Below are 21,250 nucleotides of genomic sequence, written 5' to 3'. Positions count from 1 at the left end.
GATTTATATAATAGTTAATACATAACAATAAAATTTAATTCATTGATGGTATTTTTGTGTAACATTAAGATATGGTTAAATATAATTTTTATATATTTTTGATACAAAATAGAACATGAAAGACCTAAGGAATGAATGTTGATTGCATGTTGATTATGGGTTTGTCTTAATACCATTTCTCAGGTTGAAAAGAGCTGTATTCTTTTTGTATTTTATTGCTTAAGGAGTAAGCTTTTGCGCTTAGCCATATGAGAGGAGTGACAGGTTTGAAAATGTTTGCAGTTCTGAATTGTATTATCATCAAATAGAGAATCATCTCGTCTCTAGAGACAGAGTTTAGAGATTCTTTTTTTCTCTAAAAGGAATATTGCCTCTGAATTAACTTGGGCAGTCTTCAAAGTATCTTTGAAGATTGTTACGTCAACTAGTGGTGACCTTCCTGTGGCTTATTTAGGACATCTGAGGTAAATTCATGTCACAACTTACTGAACAGTTGACTAGACTTACTTTTGGTGTTAAGTGTTAGAAAATATTTCTTACTCTCCAATTTTATTTTAATCATAACTAGTTGATTTTTCACATAATAGTCTAATTATGTAATCTTATGAACCTTGATTTTTCAAAAATTTCCCCATCACAATAGTAGACAGGTAAACTTCTAACTTTTCTTCTGCTTGTTTGGCATCTAAATCACCTACTCCCCTAATTTACTTATTTTTAGAATTTTTTCCAAACCTTACTGTTTATCCCACCTCATTCCTTTCTTTGAGTTTAAGTCTCTGTGATAACTTTTTGCTGTTGCCTCTAATAAGTTATTTTCCAAAGGAGCTAATTCAATTTCTATTGAATACTGAACCTTAAGTCAGAATATCTGGGTTTGAATCCAGACGCTAGCCACTTCAATGACTTTTAACCAAGTAAATTAATATTTCTGATTCTCAATTTTCTCATCTGTAAAATGAGAATAATAGCTCATAGAACTGTGTTGAGGATGAAAGTATAGGATATATGAAAATTTCTAGCACCATTCCTGGTATATAGTAGATGCTGTATAAATATTCACTTATTTCTATTTTGATAGAAACTGTGTAAGAGAAGACTATTAACATTTTCTCTCCCTGGATGAATAGTATCTAGTATAAAGATTCTGAAAAGGGAAAAACAGCAAGAGAAAGCCTCAGTGTGAGGCTATGAAGGTTGAGATTAGCAAAGTGTAGAATATAAAGAAAACTTATTTTATTCTTGAATTTTAAGTTTTACTTTTTAAAAATACAGAATTTTATGATCATTATATAATAATTGCTAAATGTAGGGTATTTAGACACTGAAAGTTCAAAATATGAGAGGATAACAGTTGTTATTAGGTAAAATCTAAAAAGCTGTAGGCAGCTGAAATCTTTAAATCAGTAGACAAACATTTTATTATTAAGTTTTGCTAGATATATTTAGAAAAAAAAATCTTTATAAATAACTTCATTCCAGAATGAATTCTTTGTCTTCTGATATGTTTTGGCTGGTAGAAAAATGAATTTGTCAGATCCATTAAACAATTTCTTATTTTAAAACTGTCGAAATATGCATATATCTTTTGTGGCATCTTTTCACTGTATATTTTAAACAGAGGTCAAATTAAATGAAGACAAAACTTTGACTCTCCAAAGAGTTGAGAAGTTTTAAATAGAGGACTGGCATACTTAGTTTTCTCTGCAAGTGTGCTCAGTAGCTTAGTCATGTCTGACTCTTTGTGACCCCCCTGGACTGTAGCCCACTAGGCTCCTCTGTCCATGGGATTTTTCCAGGCAAGAATACTAGAGTGGGTTGTCATTTCTTCCTCCAGGGGATCTTCTTGACTCAGGGATCAAACCTGCATTTCCAGTGTCTCCTGCATTGTCAGGCAGATTCTTTACCACTGGGCCACCTGGAAAGCCCCTAGTTTTCTATATTCTGTGCTTAAAATTATTTTATGTAATATGGGAATGGATCTGAGGTCAAAGGTAAAGGAAGACTGGAGGCCAGTGAAGTAATACATACAGGTATGATGTCAAGGTTTGAAATAGGGGAAAGGGAAAATAGAAATAAAGAAGGGACTCATGAAAAGGAAAAGAAAAATACTTTTTTGAGATAAATTTGATAGGACTGGATATTGGTTGGCTCTTTTAGTAGTTTTATCTTGCTTCTAAGTCTGTTGGTGACAGTCTATTAACTGTCCTTAGTCTAACAGTGTCATGATTTCCCTTTTAGTCTTGAAGGGTGTTTTTACTGGATATAAAATTTTGTGTTGATAGTTCTTTTAGCACTTGAAAAATGCACTGCTTCCTCCTGGCCACCTTGGTTTCTAATGAGAAATCTACTGTTATTTGAATTTATGTTCCCTTAAAAGTAGTATGTTGATACAATTTCTCTCTGATTGCTTACAAGAGTTTGTCTCCTGTCTGCGGAAGTTTAATTACACTATATCTAAATATAGTTTTCTTTGGGTTTATCATTTTGGAGTTCATGCAATTTTTGCATTCTATAGGTTTATCTTTTTCCCCAAATTTGGGAAGTTTTCAGCTGTATTTCTTCCAGTACCTTTTCATTCAGTGTTACTCTCTCTTTTCTCTTGGAACTACTATGATACAAGTATTAGCTCTTTTATTACTGTCCCTCAGGCCTCTAAGACTTCTTTTTTCCTGGACGTTTCCTTTCTGTTGTGTAGACTGGGCAAATAATATTGACCTGCTCCTATGTTTATTGATTCTGTTGTCTGTCATCTCCACTGTAGTATCAAATCCAACCAGCAAGTTTTGTTATTCAGTTATTTTTCAGTTCTAAAGGTTTTTTTTTGGTATCCTCTCTTTCTTTGCTGAGACTTAATATTTTTAATTTGTTTCAAGCATTTTTGAAGCATTTTTATTGTGGCTGCATTTAAATCCTTGTCAGATGATTCAAACATCTGATTCTTTGCAGTGTTGTCAAATATTAATTGTCTTTTCTCATAAAAATTGAGAGTTTCTTAGATCTTGGTGAGAGTAGTAATTTTTTATTGTATACTCGATGCTTTGAGTATTATGTTATGAGACTGTGTATCTTATTTAAAACTTCTGTTTTAGCCAGACACCATGCCAGCCACATGAGATTAGAAATCCATGTCTCTTGCTTGGCCTATGTTGCTATCCTGAGATTGAGGCACTTTATTGCTACTTCTGCATGGCTTTCCTCATACCACAGAGGGGACCTTGGTTATAGCTTGACAGAAGTCAAAAGTTCAAGCTCCTTTATCAGTCTTCCCTGACACCACCTGAATGAGAATGAGAGGCACCTCTTTACTGTCAGGCAAAGGTGGTAATTTAGTCTCCCCACTCAGCCTTGGATGACGAAGTTAGGGTTAGGGCCACAGATTTTTTTTTTCTATGGTGTTTGCAATAATAGGCTGGTTATTGTCTTCAGTTTTCTGTCTTAAAACTCTATGCCTTCCCTGCTTCTTTGCCTAAAGGAAGAGGCTTTTCTTAGGTTTCTTTTCTTTTCTTTTTTTTTTTTTTTGGTCTGTTGACTGCTCTTGGCATTTCCAGTTCACTGGCTTCTCCCAAGGAACTTCCCAGGTGACTCAGACAGTAAAGAATCTGCCTGCAATGCAAGAGACCTGGGTTCGATCCCTGGGTCGAGAAGATTTCCCTGGAGAAGGGCATGGAAACCCACTCTGGTATTCCAATCTGGGATATATTAGGCAGAAATACAGCCAGAAAACTCACTGCCATGTTGTTTGTCTTGTGGTCTGTAACCATTCTGTGTTCCCTCCAGCTTTCATAATCTTGTGTTTCATTTTATATATAATGTCCAAGGTTTTCAGCTGCATTTAGAGAAATAAAGACAAGTACATTTTTTAAGTGTGTATATTTATTTAGCTAGAGTAAATTAGCAGTTTTTAAAAGTTATGTTAGGAAAATCATAGATAATAGTATTTGAGTATCCAAAAAATGTAGAAACAAAAAATGTAAACTCCAAAAAATGTAGCACAGCCTACTTAAATGAGCTCTAATGCTCAAACTTCTTAGAAATATTCTGTTACTCTTGTTGTTCAGTCACTAAGTCATGTCCAGCTTTTTGCAACCCCATGGACTGCAGCACGCCAAGCTCTCCTGTCCTTCACTGTCTCCCAGAGTTTGCTGAGATGCATGTGCATTGAGTCAGTGATGGTCCCTAAACATCTCATCCTCTGCTTCCCCCTTCTTTTGCCTTCAGTCTTTCCCAGAATCAGGATCTTTTCCAGTGAGTTATCTCTTTGCATCAGTTGGCCAAAGTATTGGAGCATCTACTTCAGAATCAGTCCTTCCAGTGAATATTCAGGGTTGATTTCCTTTAGGATTGACTGGTCAGATCTCCTTGTAGTTCCAAGGACTCTCAAGAGTCTTCTCCAGTGCCACAATTCAAAAGCATCAATTATTTGGTGCTCAGCCTTCTTTATGCTCCAGCTCTCATATCCATACATGACTATTGGAAAAACTATAGCTTTGACTATAAGGACCTTTGCTGGCAAAGTGATTTCATTGCTTTTTAATATACTGTCTGGGTCTGTTATAGCTTCCTTCCAAGGAGCAAGCGTCTTCTAATTTCATGGTTGCAGTCACTGTCCATGGTAATTTTGGAGCCCAAGCAAAGAAAATTTGTCACTGCTTCCACTTTTTACCCTTCTGTTTGTTGTGAATTCATGAGACTGTATGCTGTGATCTTAGTATTTGAATGATGAGTTTTAAGCCAGTTTTTTCACTCTCTTCTTTCACCCTCAAAAAGAGGCTCTCCTTAGTTCCTGTTCACTTTATGCCATTAGAGTGGTATCATCTGCATATGTGAGGTTGTTGATATTTCTCCTGGCAATCTTGATTCCAGCTTGAGCTTCATCCAGCCCAACATTTCACATCAGGTAATCTGCATAGCAGGGTGACAATACAGAGCTTTGTCATACTCCTTTCCCAGTTTTGAACCAGTCCGTTGTTCCATGGCTGGTTCTAACAGTTGCTTCTTGACCTACATATAGGTTTCTCAGGAGACAGGTAAGGTGGTCTGGTATTCCCATCTCTAAGAATTTCCATTGTTTGCTGTGATCCACACAGTCAAAGGCTTTAGCATAGTCATTGAAGCACAAATTGATGTTTTTCTGGATTTTCCTTACTTTCTCTATGATCCAACAAATGTTAGCAATTTGATCTCCGGTTCCTCTGCCTTTTCTAAACCCAGCTTGTACATCTGGAAGTTCTCAGTTCATGTACTGCTGAAGCCTGGCTTGTAGGATTTTGAGTATAAGCTTGCTAGCGTGTGAACTGAGCACAGTTTTATGGCAGTTTGAACATTCTTTGGCATTGCCCTTCTTTGAGATTGAAATGAAACCTGACCTTTTCTAGTCCTGTGGGCACTGCTGAGTATTCCAAATTTGCTGACATCCTGAATGTAGCATTTTAACACCATCATCTTTTAGGATTTGAAATAGCTCAGCTATAATTCCATTATGTCCACTAGCTTTGCTCTTAGTAATGCTTCCTAAGGCCCACTTGACTTCACACTCCAGTATGTCTGGCTCTAGGTGAGCGACCATATCTTTGTGGTTTTCTGGGTCATTAAGATCTTTTTTGTGTAGTTCTCTGTGTTCTTGCCACCTCTTCTTAATCTCTTCTGCTTCTGTCAGGTCCTTACTATTTCTGTCGTTTATCCTGTCCATTCTTGCATGAAATGTTCCCTTGGTATCTCGAATTCTTGAAGAGATCTCCACTCTTTCTCATTTTGTTGTTTTCTTCTGTTTGTTTGCATTGTCCATTTGAGAAGGCCTTCTTATCTCTCCTTGCTCTTCTCTGGAACTCTGCATTCACTTGAGTATATCTTTCCCTTTTTCCTTTGCTTTTCCCTTCTCTTCTTTTCTCATCTATTTGTAAAGCCTCCTCAGACAACCATTTTGCCTTCTTGCATTACTTTTTCTTTGGGATGGTTTTGATCACTGCCTCCTGTACAGTGTTATGATCCTCTGTCCATAGTTCTTCAGGAATATTCTAGAGTGGTACCAAAAAAAAAAAAAATGTTCCATAGCAATTTTCCTTGTGGCATATTTGTGTTTTAATTACCTTACTTTTATAATGTTAATGTAATGTTATATTTATTTTGTTATAGAAACCTGGCATCATTGAGTTACAGAGCAAAATTTGTTTTTACTGTTTTAATGTGCTTTTTTTCTAAATTTACTCCAGGGCTGGTGGACTAGGCCTTAATTTTGTTGGTGCCAATGTGGTTATATTATTTGACCCTACATGGAATCCAGCCAATGATCTTCAAGCAATTGACAGGTACAATAGTGACAAACTTTGACGTGACCTGTAAAAGCTTTAATCTAAAAATGCTCCTGAATCTTTTAGGTTGCCTGTAATGTGACTGTGATTAGAAGATAAGGAAACCTTTGTAAAATTTTTTTTAACTTTTGTTTAAGATAACTCTGAACTTTTAAATCCAAATGGCAGGCTGTTAGTCATTTATTTCCCCTCCATCTCAAGATCTCATTATTGGAACAAGATTAATTTAGAAGAGAGAATAAATCCCTACTCCTGCAGGAAAGTCGAAAAGGCCACTACTGGTAGACCAGAAGTTTTAAGAAACTCATGAAAGAATTTTTATGATGAAGGGACCAGCAGAGAAAAGCCACAATCCAAAGTCAATAGGAGAGCATAGAGAATTTTCAAGCATGGGATCAGCAACTTCAGAATATGAGAGTAGACCAGAGTACATCATTCCAGGAGATTAATGTGCTGACTCTAAAACAGATTCCTGTCCCATACTTTGTACATAAAGAGGGATTAACCTATAACATGTGCTTCTTGATCAAAACTGAAAGAATCATTTCATAAATTTTATAAATAAGTGGGAAATCAGACTGACAAAATATTCTTACAGTGGTTGTTTGCACCAGATCATAAAGCATGGAAACCCAGCTTTCTTAAACAGTCTGTTTCGTCATTGTCTGAAAGTTTTCTGAATACAATTCTTTTACCTCCTTAGTTAAATTTATTTCTAGATATTTTATCCTTCTTGATACAATTATAAATGGGATTTTATTATTTCTCTAATAGAGCATTGTTAATATATAGAATGCAACAGACTTCTGTATATTAATTTTGTATTCTGCAGCTTTACCAGATTCATTGATGAGCTCTAATATTTTTTTTTCTTGCATCTTTAGGATTTTCTGTATATAGTGTCATCATGTAGAAACACTGAGTTTTACTTCTTCCCCTCTAACTTGGGTATGAGTATGTTGTTAGCTATGGGCTTATCATATATGGCCTTTTTTATATTGGGGCATGTTCCCTCTATTTTCAGTTTCTTGGGTTTTTTAAATCATAAATGGATATTAAATTTTGTTGAAAGCTTCTTCCACATTTATTAAGATAATATAACTTTTATTCTTCTATATGTTAACATGGTATATCACATCAACTGATTTGCAGATATTGAATCCCTTGCATCCCTGGGATAAAATCTCACTTGATCATGACGTATGATCCTTTTAATGTGTTTTTCAATTTCAGTTTGTTGAAGATTTTTGCTTCTGTGTTCATCAGTGATATTACCTGTGATTTTTATGATATCTTTGTCTGGTTTTGGTATCAGGACAATGCTGACCTCATAGAATGAGTTCAAAATGAGATTAGTTTGAGAAAGATAGTGTTAACTCTTCTCTGAATGTTGAATTCATCTGTGAAGCTGTCTCGTCCTAGACTTTGTTGTTGGTAGTTTTTTGATTACCAGTTCAATATTGTTACTATTAATTAGTCTGTTAAAAATTTCTATTTGTTCATGGTTCAATCTTGAGATTCATTTCTAGTAATTTGTTCATTTCTTAGTTATTCACTTTATTGGTGTATAATTGTTTTTAGTAATCTTTTACAATCCTTTGTATTTCTGTGATGTCAGTTGTGACTTCTCCATTTTCATTTCTGATTTTATTGATTTTAGTTTTCTGTCTTTTTTCCTTGAAGAATCTGGTTAAATTAATTCTTGTTACCTTTTGAAGAACCAGCTCGTAGTTTCATTGATCTGTTCAAATTTTTTAGTCTCTATGTCATTTATTTCTGCTCTGATGTTTATTTCTTTCCTTCACTAACTTTCAGTTTTGTTCTTTTTCTAGTTTCTTGAGGTGTAAGTTAAGTTTAGTTTGTTCATTTGGGTTTTTTCCCCGTTTCTCTTGTTTCTTGACAGAGGCTTGTAATGGTATAAGCCATGAAACTGCTCTTACTGAGTCCCATACATTTTGGATCATTGTGTTTCCATTTTCATTGTCTGCAGGTATATTTTTATTTGTCCATTGATTTCTTCAGTGATTCATTGTTTTTTAAGAATGTATTGTTTAAACTCACATATTTGTGTTTTTGCAGATTTGTTTTAACTGGTTAATTTCTCGTCTCTATAGTTATGGTCAGAAAAAGAGGCTTGATATCATTCCAATCTTAAATTTACTTGTTTTGTTGCCTAACATATGGTCTTTCCTGGACAGTATTCCATGTGAACTTGAAAAAAAGGTCATTCTTCTGCTTTTGGATGAAATATTCTATCTTTATCTATTTAGTCCATCTGGTATAATATGTTGTTTAAGACCAGTGTTTCCTAATTCATTTTCTCTCTGGATGTTCACTAACCCCAGTAATGTCAGTGGGGTCTTAAAGCTCCCTACTATTAATGGTGCTACTATCAGTCTCCTTTTATGTCTGTTAATATTTGCTTTATGTATGTAGGTGCTCCTTTGCCAGATGCATATGCATTTACAATTGTTATACCTCCTTTTTAAATTGATCCCTTGTCTTTGTCACTTCTGCAGTCTTTGTTTTAAAGTCTGTTTTCTCTGGTGTGTGTTGCTACCCCAGTTTTCGTTTCCTTTGCATTTGGAAGGAATATCTTTTCCCATCTCCTCAGTTTCAGTCTGTGTGTCTGTAACTCAAGAGTGAGCCTCCTGTAGGCAGCATATAGATGGCTTTTGTTTCTGTATCCATTCAGCCACTCTGTGTCTTTTGATTGCAGCATTTAGTCCATGTACTTTTTACGTAGTTCCTGATAGATATGTTCTCCTTTACATTTTCTTGTTTTGTGGTTGTTTCCGTAGTTCTTTTTTATTTCTTTCTTCTTCTGTTATCTTGTTTGTGATTTGATAGGTATATTTAGTGTTATGTTGGTATTCCTTTCTTTTTTTTTCTGTTTGTTTAGATTTTTGGTTTGTGGCTACTGTAAAATATAATATAGCGCTCTATTTATAGGGCTTCCCTGATGGCTCAGTGGTAAAGAATTTGCCTGCCAAGGCACGAGATATGGGTTCGATCCCTGGGTCAAGAAGATTCCATGGAGGAGAAAATGGCAACCCACTCCAGTATTCTTGCCTGGGAAATCCCATGGAAAGAAGGGAGCCTCTAGGCTACAGTCAAAGAGTCAGACGTGACTTAGTGACTAAGCAACAACAACTGTCTGTGTACCTGATTATTTTAAGTTACTGATCTTTTAAGTTCACACATACTTATCAACCCTAAATTTTTACTCTTCCCCCCCAGAATGTTTATTATTTTTTACATCTTATTTTATATCTTTTTGTTTTGTGTGTCCCTTAACTACTTTTATGGATATACATAATGTTACTACTTTTGTCTTTTAACCTTCCTACCAGCTTTATACATGGTGGATTTACTACTTTTACTGTATATTTGCCTTTACCAGTGAGATTTTTTTCCTTCCGTAATTTTCATGTATCTAGTTGTGGCCTTTTCTTTTTCACGTAGAAGAGTTTCTGTAACATTTCTTGGAATTCAGTTAGTGGCACAGAACTCTTGACTTTTACTTATGTGTGAAACTTTTGATCTCTCCAGATCTATATGAAGCTTTGCTAATTGGAATATTCTTGCTTGTAGGTTTTCCCCTTTCATCACTTCAAGTATATTGTGTCACTCCCTTCTGGCCTGCACAGTTTCTCCACAATGCTCATAGCGTTAGGGATTTGCTTTGGATATAACTTGTTGCTTTTCCTTTTTCTCTTTATCTTTAATTTTTCATGTTTTAATTACACGTTTCTTGGTGTACTCCTGTTTGGGTTGGTCCTGTTTGGAACTTTTTGTGCTTTCTGGACCTGAATATCTTTCCTTTTCCAAGTTAGGGAAGTTTTCAGTATTATGTCTTCAAATATGGCCTCTGTGCCTTTATCTGGGACCCCTATAATGTGAATGCTAGTATGTTTCATACAGTTCCAGAGGTCTCAAACTGTCCTTCTTAACTTTTTATTCTTTTTCTTTTTTCTGTTCAGCTTCAGTGATTTCCACAGCTGTGTCTGCCAGCTCACTGATCTGTTCTTCTGTATCATATGATCAACTGTTAATTCATTTTAGTATATTTTAAAGTTGTATTTTTTATTTTTATTATTGCAATATAACTGACATATAACATTATAGTGTTTTGTAAACAAAATATTACTGATTTACAGTATTATATTAGTTTTGGGTATATAGATAGTGATTCAGTATTTTTACAGATTATACTTCATTGAAAGTTATTGTAAGACAATGGCTATAACTCCCTGCACTATGCAATATCTTCTTGTTGCTAATCTATTTTATATACAGTAGTTTGTATTTCTTAATCCCATTACCCTATCTTTTCCCTATCCCCTTCCCTGACCCCACTGTTAAGCACTTGTTTGTTTTCTATTCTGTAATTGTGTTTCTGTTTTCCTATATATGTATTCATTTGTTTTATTTCTTAGGTTCCACGTCTAAGTGATATCATATAGTATTTATCTTTCTCTGATTTAATTCACTAAGCATAATGTTCTCTAGGTTCATCCATGATGCTGTAATTGGCAGAATTTCATTCTTTTTTATGGCTGAGAAATAATCCATAGGAAAGCTATGACAGGCTTAAACAGTGTGTTGAAAAGCAGAGACATTACTCTGCCTGCCCTGTATAGTCAGGGCTGTGGTCTTCCCAGTGGTCATGTATGGTTGTGAGAGCTGGACCATAAAGAAGGCAGAGCACCAAAGAATTGATGCCTTCAAACTATGGTAGAGAAGACTCCTGAAAGTCCCTTGGAGAGGAGGGAGATCAAACCAGTCAATCGTAAGGGAAATCAGCTTTGAATATTCGTTGGAAGGACTGATACTGAAGCTGAAGCTTCAGTTTTTTGGTCATCTGATGCGAACAGCCAACTCATTCGAAAGGTCCCTGGTGCTGGAAAAGATTGAGGGCAGAAGAAGAGGGCATCAGAGGATGAGATGGCTGGATGGCATCACTGATGCAATGGACATGAACTTGGCAAACTTCAGGAGATAGTGAGGGACAGGGAGGCCTGTTTTGCTGCAGTCCATGGGGTCACAAAGAGTTGGATATGACTGGGTGACTGAACGACAACAATAATCTATTCTTATATGTATACCACATCTTTATCCATTTGTATGTTGATGGACACTGGATTGCTTCCATGTCTTGGCTATTGTAGTTAATACTTCTGTGGACATTGAAATGCGTGAATCTATTCAAATTAGTGTTTTCATTTTTTTAGATATATACACAAAAGTGGGATTGCTGGATCATATCATAGTTCTATTTTTAGTTTTTGGAGGAATCTCCGTACTGTTTGCCATAGTAGCTGCACCGATTTACATTCCTACCAGTAGTGTACGGTGATTCCTTTTTTACTCCATCCTTGCTAACAGTTGTTTGTGGTTTTGTGATGACAGTTATTCTAAGATGTGATAGCTGATAACTCATTGTGGCTTTGATTTGCATTTCTCTAATAATTAGTGACATTGACCATCCTTTCAGGTTCCTGTTAGCATCTTAGGAAGATTTCTCTTCAGGTTGTCTGCCCCATTTTTGATTGGGTTGTTTGTTTTTTTTGACATTATTTTCTTGATACTGAGTTCTATGAGCTATTTATATTTTTTGGATACTAACCCCATGTTGGAGAAGACAATGGCACCCTGCCGGCAACGGAATGACACACCAACACTGCAGAGTGGTTTAAATCTTTATATTTTTAACACTTGCTTCTTACAGCTGCTTTATTTTATATCTTTTGCACAACCCCCTACAGGGCAAGCTGCCAAGCACTATGATTCAGAGACTATACAGTGCGCAGGCGCAGGGCGAGATAACCTTTACCTTGGCTTATTTACTGCAGCTAAGACTTTGTTTTGGGGAACTTCCTTATCAGCTTAGAATCCGTTTTGTCCCAAGGTCTGTTCCTTTTGAGGAATCAGAGAAACATCCTTGTGTGCAAGCAATGTTCTTTTCCCATGGGAACAAACAGGATTTTTAGCTGAACATCTCGTTTGCAAGAATGCTCAGCCCTGGTTGAGAGTCTCGTTTGCAAGCACTTCTCAATCTTCCTTAAACCTAGTTCCCTACACTGGGCAGAACATCTCGTTTGCAAGAATGTTCAGCCCTGGTTGAGAGTCTCGTTTGCAAGCACTTCTCAACCTTCTTTAAACCTAGTTCCCTACACACCCCACTCCAGTACTCTTGCTTGGAAAATCCCATGGACACAAGAGCCTGGTGGGCTGCAGTCCACGGGGTCGCCAAGAGTCAGACACGACTGAGCGACTTCACTTTCACGCATTGGAGAAGGAAATGGCAACCCACTCTAGTATTCTTGCCTTGAGAATCCCAGAGACGGGGGAGCCTGGTGGGCTGCTGTCTGTGGGGTCACACAGAGTCGGACACGACTGTAGCGACTTAGCAGCAGCAGCAGCAGCAACCCCATGTTGATCATATCATTTGCAAATATCTTCTTCCACTCCTTAGGTCATTGTCTCATTTTCTCAGTGGTTTCCTTTGATGTGCAAAACCTTGTAAGTTTAGGTTTCATTTGTTTATATTTGCTGTTATTTCCCTTGCCTTAGGAAACTGATCTAAAAACAGTTGATACAGTTTATGTCATAGATTGTTCTCTGTTCTCTTCTAGGAGTTTTATGACTTCAGTACTTAGATTTAGGTCTTTAATCCATTTTGATTATTTTTGTTGTTGGTGAGGAAATGTTCTGTTCTCATTGTTTTACATGTGGCTGTCCAGTTTTCCAAGAACCACTTGTTGAAGAGACTGTTTTGTCCATTATATATTCTTGCCGTCTTTGTCATAGATTAGTTGTCTACAGGTGCATGAGTTTATTTCTGGGCTCTTTATTCTGTTCTATTGATATGTAAAGTGTTTGGGAGAGAGTTTCAATTTCAGATGAAGGGACTCTGGTAAGTCAAAGTCATATTGTTGTTCAGTCCTTCAGTCCTGTCCAGCTCTTTGCAACCTCATGGACTGCAGCATTTCAGGCTTCCCTATCTTTCACTATATCCCAGAGTTTGCTCAAATTCACGTCCACTGAGTTGATGATACCATTCAACCATCTTATCCTCTGTCACTCCCTTTTCCTATTGCCCTCAGTCTTTCCCAGCATCAGGGTCTTTTCCAGTGACTCAGCTCTTCACATCAGGTGACCAGTGTATTGGCACTTCAGCTTCAGCATCAGCATCAGTCCTTCCAGTGAATATTCAGAGTTGATTTCCTTTAGGATTGACTAGTTTGATCTCCTTGCAAGAGTCTTCTCCAGCACCACAGTTCAAAAGCATCAATTCTTTGGTTCAGCCATTTTTATGGTCCAGCTCTCATATCAGTACATAACTACTGGAAATACTATAGCTTTGACCCTATGGACCTTCATTGGCAAAGTGATGTCTCTGCTTTTTAATATGCTGTCTAGGTTTGTCATAGCTTTCTTCCAAAAAGCTAGCATCTTTTAATTTTTATGGCTGCAGTCACTGTCTGCGTGATTTTGGAGCCCTAGAATATAAAGTCTGTCACTGTTTCTATTTTTTCCACATCTGTTTGTCATGAAGTGATGGGACTGGATGCCATGGTCTTAGTTTTTTAATGTTGAGTTTTAAGCCAGCTTTTTCCCTTTCCTCTTTCACTTTCATCAAGAGGTTCTTTAGTTCCTCTTCACTTTCTACCATTGGGGTGGTATCATCTGCATATCTGAGATCATTAATATTTCCCACAGCAATCTTGATTCCAGCTTGAGCTTCCTCCAGCCCAGCATTTCACATGATATACTCTACATAGACATGAAATAAGCAAGGTGACAATATACAGCCTTGACATACTCCTTTTCCAGTTTTGAACCAGTTCATTATTCCATGTCCGGTTTTAACTGTTGCTTCTTGACCTGTATACAGGTTTCTCTGGAGGCAGGAAAGGTGGTCTGGTATTCTCATCTCTTGAAGAATTTTCCATAGCTTGTTGTGATCCACCCAGTCAAAACTTTTAATGTAGTCAATGAAGCAGATTTTTTTTGGAATTCCCTTGCTTTTTCTGTGATCTAACGAATGTTGGCAATTTGGTCTCTGGTTCTTCTGCCTTTTCTAAATCTAACTTTTACCTCTGGAAGTTCTCAGTTTGTGTACTGTTAAAGCCTAGCTTGAAGGATTTTGAGCATTCCCTTACTAGCATGGTGGGCTTCCCTTGTGGCTCAGCTCGTAAAGAATACATCTGCAATGTGGGATACCTGGGTTCGATCCCTGGGTTGGGAAGATCCCCTGGAGAAGGGAAAACCTACCCACTCCAGTATTCTGGCCTAGAGAATAACAGGGACTGTATAGTCCGTGGGGTTGCAAAGAGTCAGACACAAGTAAGCAACCGTCACTTTACTAGCATGGTAGATGAGTACAATTGTGCTGTAGTTTGAGCATTCTTTGGCATTACCCTTCTTTGAGACTGGAATGAAACCTGACCTTTTCCAGTCCTGTGGCCACTGCTGAGTTTTCTAAATTCACTGGTATATTGAGTGTAGCACTTTAACAGCATCATCTTTTAGGATCTGAAATAGCTCAGCTGGAATTCCATCACCCTCACTACCTTTGTTTGTAGTAATGCTTCCTAAGGTCCACTTGATTTCACATTCCTGGATGTCTGCCTCTAGGTAAGTGGTCACACTATCATGGTTATCTGGATCATTATGACCTTTTTTGTACAATTCATCTGTGTATTCCTGCCTCCTCCTCTTAATGTCTTCTGCTTCTGTTGGGTCCATTCCGTTTCTGTCCTTTATTATACCCATCTCTGCATGAAATGTTCCCTTGGTATCTCGGATTTTCTCGAAGAGATCTCTAGTCTTTCCCATTCTGTTGTTTTCCTCTGTTTCTTTCCATTGTTCACTTAAGATGGCTCTCTTATCTCTCCTTGCTCTCCTAAGGAACTCTGCAATCAGATGGGTTTATCTATCCTTTTATCCTTTGTGTTTCACTTCGCTTCTTTTCTTAGCTATTTGTAAGGCCTCCTCAGACAACCATTTTGCCTTTTTACATTTCTTTTTCTTGGGGATGGTTTTGATTACTGCCTCCTGTACAGTATTAGGAATCTCCATCCATAGTTCTTCATACATTCTGTCCATCAGATCTAATCCCTTGAATCTATTTGTCACTTCCAGTGTATAATCATAGGATTTGATTTAGGTCCTACCTGAATGGCCTCGTGGTTTTCCCTGATTTCTTCAATTTAAGTCTGAATTTGGCAATAAGGAGTTTATGATCTGACCCACAGTCAGCTCCCAGTCTTGTTTTTCTGACTGTATAGAGCTTCTCCATCTTCGACTGCAAAGAATATAGTCAGTCTGATTTCAGTACTGAGCATCTAGTGATGGGCAGAGTCTTCTCTTGTGGTGTTGAAAGAGGGTGTTTGGTATGACCAGTATGTTCTCTTAGCAAAACTCTATTAGCCTTTGCCCTGCTTCATTCTGTACTCCAAGGCCAAACTTGTCTGTTACTCCAGATACCTCTTCACTCCCTATTTTTGCATTCCAGTCTGCTATGATGAAAAGGACATCTCTTTTTGGTGATAGTTTTAGAAGGTCTTTTAGATCTTAATAGAGCCATTCAATTTCAGCTTCTTCAGCATTGGTGGTTGGTGCATAGACTTGGATTACTATGATGCTGAGTGATTTGCCTTGGAAACAAACTGAGATCTTTCTGTTGTTTTTGAGATTGTACCCAAGTACTGCGTTTCAGACTCTTGTGTACTGCATTTTGGTTTCTTGTGTAATGCAAGGGCTACTCCATTTCTGATAAGGGATTCTTGCCCACAGTAGAGATATAATAGTCATCTGAATTAAATTCACCCATTCCCATTGATACAGAGACAAATATCAAAATCAGTATTATTTTAACTTTGTTATAATTCTTTTTGTTTTCTATAAATTTTAAAAGACAAGTGCATAAAATAATTATAATTGTTCTGCTAATGAATACATGGCATATAAAGATATAATTTGTAACATCAATAAAATAAAGGGTGATAGGAGAGCTGTAAAGGTGGTTTAGTGCAATTGAAATTAAGTTGGTATCAGCTTAAGATAGGATAAATTTGAACCCATGCAGTCTGACTTGCAGAGCCTAGACTTTCAACCAGCCTCTTCCCAGTGACAGCTGCTCAGGAAAATGGTCAAATGGAAACCACAGAAAAATTTCCGTTTCCTTTTGACTTAACAACACTTGTTGTAATGATGTTCTTTTTCATCTAGGCCATCAGGACCTATCTTATTTATCCCAGTGGTCCCTCAAAATACAGTTCACTCTGCTTTGGCATTCAGTGAAAGTTAGTTGATGATAAAACTAAATGAACAGGATTCTTCTTCTTCTCCCTCTCCTTCTGTTGACTCTGACTGGAGGAACCGAGAAGAAAAGTGAAGATACTGACCTCCATACTGTATAACAGTTTCTTGACACTCATCTTTATGTGATTAAAGACCTTTTACACATTTGTACTTCATAGACTTAGAAATTGATGACGCATGGGTCCAGTATAACATGTTACAAGGCTTTATCTGTAAGAGTAAATATTCTAACACAGTCTATCATACAGCAAACAGTTGACTTACACCAAAGGACATTTTCTTAGATCCATTTGTATTTATCCTTAGACCCAAATGCCTTGTGAGAGAGAAAGGGATTATGAGCCCCTCTCTATCCAGGCTGCAGGATGCAAGTAACAATGCAGTAACTTATCTGGCTTTGCTGTGTCACAAGAGCACTCATTCTTTTCTGGGAAGGCAAGATTTTCAGTACCCCAATATGTCCTCTAGTACAAGCCCTTCTCTGGGAGGAGGAATGGGCAAAGGAGGCAGAGGAAGCACCAAATATAACAACATAGTGTGGCTATATAAGGTCAAAATTAAATTTACCCCAATCTATAACATTTTCAACCATGAGGCAATATGGCCTTGCCCATGATCCCCCGTGACTGTAACAGGTATTTAGAAGCAGGTGATCTCATTCAGAACATCCAATAAAACCTCCACCTGGAAGAAGCTACAGGGATTGTACCTATAGTTAACCAGTGTGGTGAGTCAGGTTAGAGTTTTAATTAGCACTGCAGTCCGTATCAAAACACCTGGGGTACTAATCAACTGAGTGATCCAGTCAGACAGCCTGTGTGGAAATCTCAGTAGATGAAGGGTATAAATCTGCATTTCTGTAGGCTTGCCAGTTGATTAACTGCTTTCCCTCAGGGTTGTTGTTTTTTTTAACAGTTTCATTGAAGTATAATTAACATACGATAAACTGCACATATTTCAAGTGTACAGTTGATAAGTCTTGATATAAGAATATAGCATGAACCCATAACCACAATCGAAATTGCAAACATATCCATCACCCTTCAAATTTTCTTTGTGCCACTTTGTAATCCATCCCTCTTTCCTCTCCTGAGGCCCCTATTCCCAAGCAACCACTGATCTGCTTACTGTCACTATGGATTAGTTTTTGTGTTTTTGAGAGGTTTTATACAAATGGAGTCCTTCATAAGCTTAAGACTGCCATAAAAGAAAAATCTGAATTTAGGGAAAGTTTTGCACAGTAGAAAGTGATGTTTATAACAGAAATGAAGTTTATATGTATATGTTTTCTACTCCTTTTTATATGAATTTCTGTTTTTACATTATTATTAAATAATACAGCCTATCTAAACATGGACAGAGGAGCCTGGCGGGCTACGGTTCATGGGATTGCAGAGTCGGACATGACTGAGCGACTAAGCACAAAGCACAGCACATACCTAAACATAAGATTTTTTTTCAATTAAAATTTTAGTAATGTTTCATTTTTATATCCATAAAGCTGCCTCCTGAACTTGAAGTTGTTTCACTTGATCTTGGTCGCCTTTTGTTTTTAATTTTTCTGCAGAGCATATAGGATCGGGCAGTGCAGAGATGTCAAAGTGCTTAGGCTGATATCCTTGGGAACTGTGGAGGAGATCATGTACTTACGACAAGTATACAAGCAGGTGAATGTATTTCCCTTTTTCTATTTAAAAGTTAATCTTTTTCAGTTTTAAGGAATTAATAATAAATTTTTATACAAATATATTTTTATTTTATTCTAGCTATAATGATGAATTTAATAAGATGATGGAATATACTCTAGAATACACTTCTATAAAACATTCTTAGGTTCATTGAATTTTAGAGCTGAAATTTTCTTACAGCATTACTTTACTGTACACACAAAATCATCTTGGGATCTTTAAAATACAGATTCTCATTTAGTAGTACTGGGTAGAGCCCAAGATTCTGCATTTGTAACAAACTCCCGGAAGTGCTAGCACTGCTAGTCTACAGACCACAGTTTGAGTAGCAAGGTCACAGCTAAGTGTATGCCACAGATGTGGTACCGGTGCACCCAGACAGCCTGTGCTCTCTGGACAGCAAGATAGCCTCCTCTCAGAGTAGACATTCACATATTACCATTTTCTGTATATGCCATGAAGAAGACTGGAGAGGAATACCATAGAGATATCTAATACAAATGTTTCAGGTTGTGTATAATGAAATCAGGACCCAGGATGCCCCAATAAATGGAATCATAGGAATGGAACTCAAGTGCAGTTAACTACTGTGCTGGTGTTTTTAATATTCATCTAAAATTGCAGTAACTCTGTGATATCCTTAGGGTATCAATCACTGCTCCATTTATGCCTCTAAACAAAGTTTATTTAGTCTATAACTGCCCACTTGAGAAGATCTGGAATGAGGTTCAAGTTTAATTATAAATGTTAAATTTGAATTACTCCCTATATATTTAGTTGGAATCTGTTTAAGAGCAAACATCTGCCACATGTGGTGGTAGTTAACCTAAGAATGATCCAACCTTAAATTTATGCTATTTTCTTAATTCTAAAAGTAGAATTGAACACAGAAATTTTTATTTTTCTTAAAGCATTTAGCTCTGTAAGAAACTTGTAATCTTTTTGTTCTTTGGTATAGCACAATGCCTGAAAATTATCTTTTTCAGACATATTTAAGTAATCTGGGGGAAAAGTAGAATATTATTTTTTGCATCCTTGGAGCAGCTCTTTAAAATACTATCTTTGACTTGTCACAAGTAAGACTCTTTTCTCAATCCTATTATTTCCTTTTGCCTATTTGGCCTGTTACATAATAATATGTAATAAAAAAAGTCTTCAGAACATGAAAGTAATTAAAGTTTTCAGAAGTTTGTATGATCTAATTGCTTATTAAAATAAACCTTAGGGAACATTCAGCCATACAGCTTGGTAGGCACAAATAAAGATAAGATGGCCATTATGTGAGAAATGGCATACATGTGACTTCAAAGATTGATTGGATTTTGAACCAAGGGTGCAAATGACAGACACACTGTAGCCTCACAAGTGTTCTCAAATCTCTTGGGGTGGGAAGGGAATCTAAAATGATGTTTTTAAAAAAACCTATAAAAATGTTGGAAAACAAAAGAGTTCTCTCTGTGGGCTAGAAATGATAAGAAACCCTGAAAGACAAAGGGCAACTGAGATCAGATTGAAGGAAGAAATCAGTCATGAGAAGATTATTGGAAAAAGTAGGTGCAACTTATGAATATTCCAAGCTTAGAGTCATAGATACTAAAAAAAGAAAGGAGCCTTGGGTTAAATATAATGCCCCCTCTTTGGGGTATTATTAATAATCTAACATGATCTTTCCCCCATTGTACCAAACTGCAGCCAATGGAAATGTTTGCTCTCAACTAGAAACAAAACATAGAAATACTGGAAGGAAAGAAGCAAAGCTCCAAATTTTTGCTGAAATAGAGAAGAAAGTCCAAAACAATAAATGCCTGCAAACCCCTCCACCTGCTCTCTGCTTTAAATAATTGTTGCAGTTGGCCTAGATGAGCATGTAAGACATTTGAAGTCAGATGAAACACACCCGCCCCCCACCAAATAGTATGGAACAGTTTTGGAAAATAAAAACACTATGAAAGTGTCCCTCAGAGATACCAGGTCCTTATCTCTGGAACCTGTAAATGTTACTTTATATGGAAAGAAGGATCTTTGCAGATGTGATTAAGGGTTTTTTGAGATGGGAAGATTAGCCTTGATTGTTCAGGTGGGCCCTAAGTCGTGACTTATAAATAAGAAGCAAAGGGAAATCTGACACAGACAGAAGAGAAGGCAGCGTACCACAGAGGCAGAGACTAGAACTGGGTAGTCACAAACTAGGAGAAGGCGATGGCGCCCCACTCCACTACTCTTGCCTAGAAAATTCCATGGACGGAGGAGCATGGTGGGCTGCAGTCCATGGGGTCTCGAAGAGTCGGACACGACTGAGCGACTTCCCTTTCACTTTTCACTTTCATGCACTGGAGAAGGAAATGGCAACCCAGTCCAGTGTTCTTGCCTGGAGAATCCCAGGGATGGGGGAGCCTGGTGGACTGCCGTCTGTGGGGTCGCACAGAGTCGGACACAACTGAAGTGACTTAGCAGCAGTAGCAGCAGTCACAAACTACGAGAAGGCAATGGCAACCCCACTCCAGTACTCTTGCCTGGAAAATCCCATGGACGGAGGAGCCTGGTAGGCTGCAGTCCATGGGGTCATGAAGAGTCGGACACTTACTGAGCGACTTCACTTTCACTTTTCACTTTCATGCATTGGAGAAGGAAATGGCAACCCACTCCAGTGTTCTTGCCTGGAGAATCCCAAGGACGGCGGAGCCTGATGGGCTGCCATCTGTGGGGTCGCACAGAGTCGGACACAACTGAAGCGACTTAGCAGCAGCAGCAGCAGTCACAAACTAAGGAATGTTGACAGCCACCAGAAGTGAAAAGAGGCAAGGAATGGATCCTACTCTAGAGCTTGTGAAGAGAACATGGCTCTGCAAAACTTGATTTTACAATCACTTGATTTTAAAATCACTGATTTTACCAGTGATACTGCTGTCAGTCTTACAG

General features: G+C 37.4%; 1 protein-coding gene across 2 annotated transcripts in view; it reads left to right on the top strand.

Annotated features, from left to right (window-relative positions):
• Nucleotides 1-21,250, top strand: part of ERCC6L2 (ERCC excision repair 6 like 2) — a 162,506-nt gene that overhangs the window by 76,411 nt on the left and 64,845 nt on the right. For both annotated transcript variants that reach the window (XM_069575743.1, XM_069575744.1), the window contains exons 12-13: nucleotides 6,213-6,308; nucleotides 18,211-18,310. In XM_069575743.1, the coding sequence (XP_069431844.1) occupies nucleotides 6,213-6,308; nucleotides 18,211-18,310 (196 nt within the window). The remainder of the gene's footprint in view (nucleotides 1-6,212; nucleotides 6,309-18,210; nucleotides 18,311-21,250) is intronic.

Source organism: Ovis canadensis, chromosome 2 (assembly GCF_042477335.2).
Source record: "Ovis canadensis isolate MfBH-ARS-UI-01 breed Bighorn chromosome 2, ARS-UI_OviCan_v2, whole genome shotgun sequence".
Lineage (NCBI taxonomy): Eukaryota > Metazoa > Chordata > Mammalia > Artiodactyla > Bovidae > Ovis > Ovis canadensis.
Note: the sequence above shows the minus strand (reverse complement) of the source record. Positions and strands in the feature narration are given on the sequence as shown.